Raw genomic sequence first — 11,583 nt, 5'->3', positions numbered from 1 at the left:
AAAGCAACTTACATATCATCTTTAGTAAAGAATTCTCTATGTATTTGAAAAAGTAGCAAAATACATTGTGACTAAGGGGTAAAATAAGACGATAATCTGAAATATTCTTTAGGCTATATATATATATATATATATATATATATATATACATACATATATGCTTAGCCATATTGAATCAGTGCAAAATAATAATCTTTCTACTGTAGGCACAAGGCCTGAAATTTTGTGCGAAGGGGATTAGTCGATTACATCAACTCCCAGTGTTTCACTGGTACTTAATTTATCATTCCAAAAGGATGAAAAGCAAAGTCAACCTTGGCAGAATCTGAACTCAGAACGTAGCAATGGCTGAAATACCATTAAACATTTCATCCAGTGGGCTAATGATTCTGCCTGCCCACCGAGGAAAAAGTTCAACAGCAGGTTGAACTTTTGGTTGTTGCTGTTAGAAATAGCATCACAGTACCCAAAAATGTGAATGAAAATGTGACGCACCCAAAAGAATTTAAGAAACAAGATGGAGAGCAAAGATTGAACAACTGGGAAGTGAAAGCGATGCATGGGAAATACCTCAGAGGCATGGAAGGGAAAAAATCAAGACCAATACCTAGAGGTGGCTAAGAAAAAGTAATCTGAAGGGATGCACTGAGGCATTGATTTGCAGCACTCTAGAACAAGCTTTAAGAACTAGTTACACCAAGTTTCAAATAGATAAGAATATCAAATCACCCCTTTGTAGGAATTGTGACACTGAAAGTGAAACAAACTCACATATTGTGAGTGTAGTAAACTGACTCAAAAGGAATACAAAAGGAGGCATAATATAGCTAGGTTCATTGGAGACTGTGTGAGAAGTACTGAAAGGACATTGAGATGATATGAGCATAAGCTAGAATGTGTAACCAAAAATAATGAGTATAAGATCTTGTAGGATTTTACAATCCAGTGTGATTCAGTGACCAGACATTGTATAGTTGATAAAATGATGAAGGAAACGAAGATCATAGATATTGCCATACCTGGGGATGTATAAATGGATGATAAAGAACTGGAAAAGTAGAACATGAATAGAATTTGCTCAGGAAACTGCTTTAGGGCGAGGAGTTTGAGACTGGTACCTGGATGTTAAGTATTGTAGAAGAAGACCCTGTAAGTGCAGACAACAAGTTGTTGTCTGCTCTTACAGAATTAGCCAGAGCAAATGAAATCAAGAGCTCTGAGAAGTGAAATGTACAGCAAAAATAATGATAAAATTATAGAAAGTTTAGGAAGATGGAAGAGAATATTTCATCATCCAAATTTTGCTATGGTTGATATATTCTCTGTCTGTAATCTTCTTTGTACAAAAGTTGGATGTCATTGGAATTAAGGCTTCTCTCCCAGTTGAGTACTGAGATGTTTTAATTCATTGTTAATATTGTCTACCAAGTATTTCTTTTAATTGTATGAAAGACTAATACCAACTACCTAGAAGCTGAGCAGCTTCTTTGGTAACTTATACTCATCAGTTGTAAGTAACCAAATCACTGTAAGGCTGCATTTGCCAGCCTAATCAAAACTCAAAAGACCAAGTAAGCCTTTTAGTTTTCTGTCAAGAGCTTTCTGGCCAAGGGTGCAAACTGTTCCATATTCACAGCTCAGATTTTTCTTGTACAATATAGTATACTGTTGAATCATTGTGTTAACATGATAATATTACATCTTGTTAAATATACTATTACAATGTTCCAAATTGATCTTATGTCAACTTCTTTCAGTGTATTCCTTATATATTTTTTTTCTTCAATAATCAAAATGAGGATGGAGAGTTCAGATTAGGGAGACTGATGTGTTTAATGTTTAAGGAAGCATCAATTCCAGAGTACTGCATCACTAGGACAAATGATTAAGCAAAGTGTTTAAAATGTGATTGGTTGTGGATGAGGCGAGGCAGTAAGAACAACGAGTGATGAATGTATTTGAGGGGTATGCAGCTAACTACTTTAGACAAGCTGATGCCAATACAGTAAAAGTAGGAGTATAGAGAAAAAATAGCATATATGTGAGCCAGTACTTGTTGAATGTTAATAAGTGAATTTTTTTTCAATCTGCTAAATACCATGTTTTGAATGTGCTCTAAAATGTTTGTATATGTAAAAGCAGAACTATCGTATATATGTGAGTAGTACAGTAAAGGAGGGTCTTATTTTGAGATTCATATAGTCAGGGCCAGAAGTACCTTCTGGCCTTGAAAAAGAAGCTTAGTCTTTTGGATTCAGATTTGGTAATGTTACAGAAATAAAGTTCCAAAGGGTTGTAGTTTTGGAGAAAAAAAAAAACATTGAGTAAAGTGTTAGTCCAGGATCTGGCTGATCACAAACAAGAGAAATGGGTACACTGAAATGTCAGAGTATATAGTTATCGAATTGTAATTGCTGTGGAAGAAACAAACAGCTTTGTTTTGATGCATTCTCTGAAAATTATTTTCTATTTCTTCTTTAGATGTATCAATTGAACCTGAATGCCGCTATGCATCATTTGATGGAGATGCTGATCGAATTGTTTATTACTTTATTGATAAAAGTAAGATATTCTTTTATTCTTTCACTGGTTTCAGTAAATGGACTGCAGCCATGCTGGGGCTCCAATTTCAAGGGTTTTTAGGTGATTATATTGATCCTAGTAGTTTGTCTGGTATTTATTTTATTGATTTTGTAAGACACAGACTGCATATTGGGTATTGGCTTAAATATAAGTAATTAAAAGTTCTGATATATTGATATAAAAATATATATGATAGACTTCTGCACAGTCTCTGTATACACATTTCACTCACTCACAAGGTATTGGTCAATGATGGCAGAAGAGATTTATCCACAGTGTTGTACAGCATAGTGGGATCCATGCATATCAATATACTGTAAAAACCTGTGTAATTTGCACACCTGTGTAATTTACGCAAGTGATTTTCAAGATAACAAAAAATTGTTCAAAAAAGTTTATTCTCATGTAAAATTTGCACCCAAAGCTTTCAGGATTGCCAATAGGCCAGGGGAAAAAGGTTTTCAATTTAGCTGTATTTAGCATAATTTCACTTACTTAGATTAGATTTTATTAAATTTTCATTAAATAAAAATAATTTCTGTTTAACAGGTTTCATATTAAAAGCTATTAAATTGCAAAGTGTTTGTGTTGTCTTCTATATAAATAAAATCTGTTTTGATCACTTGGTATACACTCAATTAGCATACCCTCCACTTCCCTCAATGTTAGCGTTCAAATAAAAATAAGTAATGAAAAATATGCTGGTGTGTGTGTGTGTGTGTGTGCATATGTATGTGCATATGTGTAACTGTATGAGACTACGTGTTTGTGTGTCTCTGTATAACTGTGAAATTAACTAGAAATAACCGAAGTATTATTTCACAAATTGTGAGCAGACGATAGCTGTATGTATGTATGTATGTATGTATGTATGTATGTATGTATGTATATATATATATATATATATATATATATATATATATATATATATATATATATATAATACATTAATGTACATTTGTATATATATGTGTGTGTATATAAAGTTTATTTTTATTTTTGCAAAAAAAATGTGCATAAATTACATGGGTGTTTACGGTATATTAGATGCTGCTCTTCATTTTAGCAGGTTTGGTTGAATGCATGACTTGAAAGCCAGTTAATCTGTTTAATGTATTTTTTGCACTTCTTAATGATTTACTGGATTAGTGAGAAAAGATGCATTAAAATTTTCCAAGCCAATATTAAGAAGGGTGAAATGAACTTTTGGTCTGTGAGAGGAACTTTTCCTCTGCAGTTGGTATTAAACAGGGTATGTCTTGTAAAAATAATTCAGACAACAATTAAATGTCGAAAGATCCAACACAAGGCTTGATCATGTTGTGGGCATTCTTAGTTGATTCACGTAGAAACTGTTTTGCATATTCATTCACTCAAGATAGTATAGAAAAACATGGAGACTAATGAGGTTGGTAATGATGATAATATATAGCAATAAGGTTAATTTTTCCTATTTTAACTGCAGCCTTTAAGCAAAGCTAATGATGATGCAATTAAAAATATACAGTTGTAGTAGCTGGATAATCCAGATGTTTGATTACTAACTCAGATGACAGGAATTAACTTGTTGCAGCAATAAAGGTGAAGACTACTCACTTCATAATTGAATAATAATAAAGCATGATCAATGCTATTAATGCAAATGTATGTTTGTATGGAACAACAAATATGAAATAATAGTGTTCTCATACAGCAACACAAGATACGTATTTACAGTCAATTGAATTAACTCCACTACATTATGTGTTCTTATTCCTATGAAAATTTGAAGCAGTCTAATTAAACTGCTCTAAAATAAAAACAAAAATAATTCATTTTTGTATTTGTACCTATTATCATTAAGAAAAAATGTTTTTAGTTTCTAAGTACTTTTATTACTTTTCATGAGTAAGATTTTAGTCTTTAATAAGTTATTAATTAACTAAATTTTGCTTATGGAAGGATTTGAACTTAACACTGACAACAAACAAATATTTATCAAAATTTATATTACCTCTTTGCCCTTGAATAGGGCTTTTAAGAATTGTCATTCCTAATTCTCAGCACAAAATTGTATAGACAATTTTGCATTGCCTATACAAAATTAGACAATACAATTTTGTCTAATTTTGTATTGCTAGACAATACAGAATACGAACACTTTGGTCTGTAATCCTGTTTCTTTACAGCTGAGATATCCATTATTCATTGTATGAGTAGTGTGAATTCTCTCTCTCTCTCTCTCTCTCTCTCTCTCTCTCTCTCTCTCTCTCTCTCTCTCTCTCTCTCTCTCTCTCTCTCTCTCTCTCTCTCTCTCTCTCTCTGAGAGGCCAAACCATATTTGTTGGGGTTCAGTAAAATTTAGTAGAAAACTTTTCCTTTGTGTTGTTCTATGAAGATTACACAGCATTGGTTTTCCATTGTCTTCTCTGGGTACATAAGACAATTTAAACTTGGCACTGCTATCTAATGAACAAAAATCAGTTTTGCACCGATCCTACTGCCCCTAGCAGTGAGATATATCTGTGCATGACACTATTTACACTTAAGTTGAACAGGCTATGGAAACAATTCAGGACAAGTGGTGAAATATGAACCACTTGTCATATTTCATCACTGTGTGAAATTAACTGGAAATAACAGAAGTATTGTGAGCAGACAATAGCTGTATGTATGTACATACAGCAGTGCAACGGTATTGAACCAGTTAGTTGTGACTCTGACAATAGAAATAAATAAGAACTTGTTTTTAATTACTGTTTTATGCCATGAATTGGATTGTTTTGAAAATACAGATCAATTGTATGAATTATTTTAAAAGAATTTCTCTCTATCTGCCAGTTGAGATGTTAACCATTGTATTCTGGCTGAAATCAGCAGGATCTAGGCTAATTATGTCAAGTAAAAATAAAAATTTAGCACATTACTTTAGTAGGATTTAAATTCATAAGATAATTGTGTTCCTGATTTTGTTTCTTGAATTTTCAATGAGTAAGTCAGTTTGATATGTTTAGATAAAGTTTTCTTTATATGTAGATTTATTTGCAAGTCAGTTGCAAGTAAGCTAATGTTGTCAAATGTTTCACAAATATCTCTTTGCAAGAGTAGATTGTAAGGTATCTAAAACACTCTTTACTTATGTTTCCAGTATTTACCAACTTCAAAAAAAACAAACAAAAAAAAACCATAATAATTATATTTGTTTTCTTAAAAAACAAATTGGAGGGATTTGCATCACTTCATTATTTCAGTTTTGCAATACTTTTATTGCTTTCAGGAACAAGTAATTTAAAAACTGTTTCAAGTCAAATTTTATTTCCATGTTATTATCGGTAAGAAATGGTTTTTAATGTTGAATGTATATTATTGCTTTCGTTGTGGGTTATATACCACTAATTTTACTACAGGATACATGAACTACACCTTGCTATTACAAAATGTCTTATGAAATTGTTTATTGATTTTGCTAGTCAAAACATCTAAGAAAATAATTTTATTTTTGCTTTCTTCTTTTCAGATAACAAATTCCATTTATTAGATGGTGACAAAATTGCATGCCTGGTATGTTTTCTCTCTTTCCTTATCTTCCACTTAAATTGTCTTTTTTTTTTTGTTGTAGGCATTAATGTTCGGTCATGAGTTTAAATCCACTGCATCATTTCCTTGTCTGAGTAGGACACTATTCTACATTTTTCATTTCCCCTAGATGTTGAGAACAGGTAGCAGGGTTTCTGGAAAAGTTCAGAGATTGAAGTATCATCTCTGGATATTTCTTTGACTAATTTCTTTATGAGGATTATTTATGATTGCTTATCACATAGTTTAGTATTTGAATTATGTATTTTTATGCTATTGACTATACCTGTGAAGTTTTTAAGAAACCTCAAGGAAATGCTGATATACTTTTAAATAAGTTTTTATTAATTTATTTAGAAGACTAACTGAGGCACTTGGCAGTGCCCAGGTATTAACACAACATATCCTGAAAGATAGCTATTGTTATACATACTTATGTATAACATTGTATTGAATTAACAGTACCCACTTACACAGAAGTTTTAGTCATGTGCATACAAGGGGTTGTTGAAAAGTTCCTGGTTTTAAGGGTATCACAAAAGGCCTGGTCGGAGGTCCAACCATTTGAGTTCTTTTGCAGGGCTTAAAAAAACTGAAGGTCCACTGCTATAAATGTGTGAATCTGAGAGAGGAATAAAATCATAATTTTCTGACTCTCCTGTGTTTTCTTTTACCCAAACTTTTCAGGAACTTTTCAGCACCCCCTCATATATACATACGCACATAGATTGTTACACATTTGTAGGTAAATGAAAACTAATATATTAAATTACTTCAGTGTATTACTGATATTACATTTAAATGGATTTCTGTGTAATCTCTTTTTTTAACAGTTCACTGATGAACTCATAAGGAAAATATTTTTCCATGATCTGGTATAAATCCAGGCAAAAGTTTTTTGGGCAATAATGAAAATTAACAATGGATTAATTGAAGTGTAATAGTGGTGAGAGTTTTTGGTGGTGAAATTCTAACACTCCTGACATAATACAATCATTAATGACGTTTTTAAAAAGGTCACTCAAGAAGTTATTTACAATGAAATGTCTTTGCATGTGTTGTTCTGTTTTATTTAACTAAACATGTACCAGTGATATATGTAGATGGAATGGAATCCTTTTAAATGCATATTGTAATTTAGAGATCAATATTGTATGAACGCGTGTTGGTATGTTATTTAATATTGCTGTGAATTTTCCAACACAGTATGATTTAAGTAATGAGTTAAAAACATCAAATGTGGCTGGTATCTGTTTTGATCCAGTTTTCAAATGACTGCCACCATTGCTGTTGCACTCCTCTCTCCCTCTCTCTATCGTGTATGCCTTTCATTCTCTATTTTATTGTATCCCTCTATTTTATTGTACCATTGAGAGAAAGGAAGAGAGAGAGAGAGAGAGATTCACACTCCTCCATTTCATCTTTCTTTCTGCATCTCCTTTCTTGACGGACTTGAGGGACATTTGGCTGCTGTTTCTTAAAATAAATGTTATACAAACTTCCCTGTGGAATGGTAAATAATGATATGTACGGTTTTGTGAGCATCTGTTTTGCAGTTTCTGAATACAAGGCAACCATACATACATATATAAACAGTTATTAATTATTGATTTTCATTTACAAGGAGTTGCTGGTGTTTAATGTTGAATGTTATGCATTCACTTCAGTTCAAAATGTTAACTTGAAGATAGGTCTCAGTGTAAGTGTATCTATATTTAAACTCCTACAAAACTTTACTATACACAGAAACTGAAAATGAAATCAATTGCAGAAGTACAAAAAAGAAAACAAACAATTACTGGACATGTGAATCTGAAATTCATTCAGCTCAATGTTTACAAACTCCTTTTGCTAAGCATATCCATCTCATTGAAAATTGACAGAATGGTAGATTACTTGAGCTACTACAATTAATGACATAATATTTTACTGATTATGTTATTGAGTTCTCTTTTTTTACTAAGTATATAGGCTTAAAGGCTTATCACTGTTCTGTGCTATGAAGATCAGAAGTGTGAAGTGTTTAAAATAGATAGTTCAGTTTGTAGTCAGTGAAAAGTGCATCTGTAATGATAGTGATGCATTCACTGAGGAGATAACAACAAAATAATAATGCTACAGTAAGTTGTTACTGAATATAAAGAATGTGTGAGAGGAGTTACTTCAGATTGTCCCTACAGAAGAATTAGCTATCAATGATTACTACATTGTTGGAAGGGCCATGGAGGTTATGAAGTCAGGGAAAGCAGTGAGGCCACTGGGGAATGTTACCAAGGTGTTGAAAATGTCTGGTAAAGTAGGACACTAGACACTAGCATAGTAAACCAGAATGTACAAGGATGTATTATTATTTTGCTGGGTAGCAGCATTGTTGTCAACTGCTACAAGGGCAAAGAAAATGCTTCAGCAGAGAGTAGTAAAAGAGGCATAAAATTGATGGTTCATCTAAACTAATTCTCAGTGATCAGATTGAGAATTCATTTCAGTGACATGTGGAGGTATCACCAATGCTCTCTTTTTTAGTGAGATAGCTGGAGGAATTTCTAAGTTAAACGAAAATCAGTGTACTTGGCATCCATTGATCTGGAGAAGGGCACTTCACAATGGTGGTTGCTATGAAAACTGACTATAGATGAATGGACTGTGAGAGCCTTGCATGTATGTTATGTATAGAGTTGTCAGCAAAATGAAAGTTAGCAATAAGTTCAGTTAATAATTTAGCATGCAAGTAGGGGGTCTATCAGGGCTTAGTTTTTCAGCCTACTCCTGATTGTTATATTTCTCTAGAAGAGTTCAAGACTGGCTGTCCATAGGAACTCCTGTATGCTGATGACCTAGTTTTAGCTGAACCACCCAAAAGATGGGGAAAAAAAGTTCAGGTAATTATAGATAATTAACTGTTATTGCATGGTAGTGAGACATAGGCACTGGGTTCAAAGGATTGTGAAGGTTGGGAAGAAATGGGTTTAGCATGCTTTACAAGATGTGTAATGTCAATTTGCATGAATGAAAGAGCATGGGTGAGATGAGCAAAAAATGGACTTTAGAAGCATCAACCCTCATGTGCAAGACAAATGACAATGCTGGTGCAGACTTCTGATTGCTTCTGTTGGGGGAAGAAGTGTCAAACAAAGACTGAGGAATAAATGATGATGCTGAACCTTATGAAAGAGATGACTCAAAACTACAGCAAATTGTGGGACGCTGTGATGGAGATGTATGAAATGAGGAAAACAATGTATGAGGCTGGAGTTAAATAACTTTACATCCAGCTTTATCCACCTTTTGATTTTCCAGTTTTTATTTTCATACTGTAAACAAACATTTGGGCTAATGCAAAAAAGGAAAAAAGGAAGGGAGCACTAGGAATATTTATTTGGTCTAGTTAAGTACCTTTCTGACATCACATTTTGCAAGAATTGACTTTGTCCTTCATCTTTTTGATGTTAATAAATAGGTATTGATGATGTGGAAGGAAAAGGTTTAGTTAGTAGAATACAATCTAACTGTAGTGTAGTCATCAAGTTTCCATGTACTCTGTACCTAATCAAAGTACCACCTTTAGACTCACTTATGATCATCAAAAAGGAAAAAAAAAACAAAACATTTATTAGTTTGAATTGTGCTAGTCCTAATTTTTCTTTATTTCATATCATATTTACTATTTTCCAAGGCTAACTTCTGCAGCACTGCAGCATTATATTATTTAATCCGTCTTCTTGTTCATGCTGCATGTGCCAACATATACAAATCTCAATTGGTCAGTGAAGACTGTGCATTTATACATAATATTTATTATCTAAAACATAGAAGGCAGGGCATCTGCAGCAGCATAGTTTTATTGTGGGTGCTATAGGGGAAGTTAAGGGGTTCCCTCCACCTGATATTAACCAAATATTATAGGGGTCACATGTTCTTGTTTTATGAGGTGCAGTGATGGTATGAGGGAACTATCCAGAAGATGTAATTTATAGTGGCTGTCATGTCTGGTGACATCATCTCCATTATTTTCTGCTTCGGTAATCAGCGTAGCCTGATCCATAGACTGGTTGTAATTAGTGAGCAGTGTACTTGGTTTAACACTAATGGGGTAGATGTCCAATCCAGTAAGAGGTTTAGAAGAAGTTATGGAGTTACTAAGTGAGGGTTAGGGGTTAGTTAGTGTCCTATTTGTTTTTGCTGCTCACATCTGGGTTTTCCTACTCACATCTGGGTTTTCCTAATTTTCTGTTGTTAAGGTGGTGAATAATCCTAGCTATGTTAGATGTGGTGGAGTAGAATAATTTAATAGATTGAGGTTTGAAGATTTTAGGGAAGTGCTTTTCTAACAGTACAAAGAAAAAATTGGGTCACCTACTCTGGATATTAAGTGGAGTGGAATCAGATTACCCTACATATTATGGTATGCTTACAAAGTTTCTACACTTGGATCCCTGGATTGTATATATATATATATATATATATATATATATAATCCTGGCTATCACCTCATTAGCACATCATGCTGGATCCTGACTAGCATTGACATGAGTGGGAGCACTATACAACTCCAAAGTAAGATCCAGTAAGCTTAGAATAAGCTCTGCAGAGAGAATAATAAAAGTAATTATTTAAATGAGGAAAGGAGAAGTCAATTTTATGTTACAATTGTTTCTGTAAACAGGCAACATTTTTATTCCATATTTCATACATTGTTACACAATGCATGTAATGTTATGTAATCATGTCATAATATATGAAAATATGTTATGGTTCTATAGTTCATTCACTTCCTCAGATGTCATGATGTCATATATATATATATATATATATATATATATATATATATATATATATGTATATATATGTATATATGTATATATAATATAACTCCTCAATTTCAAAATAATGCTTAACAATATTAATAGCAACATAAAATTTACCATGAAACACACCAGTAAACAACTCCCTTTTCTTAACATCCTAATTAAAATAGTCAATAACCACATCGAAACAAACATCTTCTATAAACCCACAGATTCTAAACAATGCCTATTATTCAATTCATACCACCCCAAACACATAAAAATTAGTATACCTTATAATCTAGCGAAAAGAATCTGTACTATAGTTTCGGACCCCTATACTCGTGAACGAAGACTCCTTGAACTCAGATCAATACTATTAAACGAGCTCAGGAAATAGATATACGAACATTAAGGGAAGTCAACCGAAATACTAAACCAGACTTAAAGAATACTCCCATACAGCTCCACACATAACCCTAGAAACAACAAAGCCTTTAACATTATCATCCAAAATCTACCCATCCTCACAAGAGATAAAACAATGAACAAAGTTTTAGGCTCACACAAAATTATCAAAAGCAAAATGCAACCTAAATCATTGAAAAAAATATTAACCAGTGCAAGACTATATCCATTAACAACAGAACCAAAGGTGAAA

The 11,583-nt window shown here is 32.9% G+C and overlaps 1 protein-coding gene across 1 annotated transcript in view; it reads left to right on the top strand.

Moving 5' to 3' along the window:
* LOC106875741 (phosphoacetylglucosamine mutase) overlaps positions 1–11,583 on the top strand; it is a 93,697-nt gene that overhangs the window by 35,699 nt on the left and 46,415 nt on the right. Inside the window, exons 8-9 of the mRNA XM_052965858.1 lie at positions 2,482–2,562; positions 6,080–6,123. Coding sequence (XP_052821818.1) covers positions 2,482–2,562; positions 6,080–6,123 — 125 coding nt within the window. The remainder of the gene's footprint in view (positions 1–2,481; positions 2,563–6,079; positions 6,124–11,583) is intronic.

This window comes from Octopus bimaculoides, chromosome 2 (genome assembly GCF_001194135.2).
Source record: "Octopus bimaculoides isolate UCB-OBI-ISO-001 chromosome 2, ASM119413v2, whole genome shotgun sequence".
Lineage (NCBI taxonomy): Eukaryota > Metazoa > Mollusca > Cephalopoda > Octopoda > Octopodidae > Octopus > Octopus bimaculoides.
This window is presented reverse-complemented; position numbering and strand designations above follow the sequence as displayed.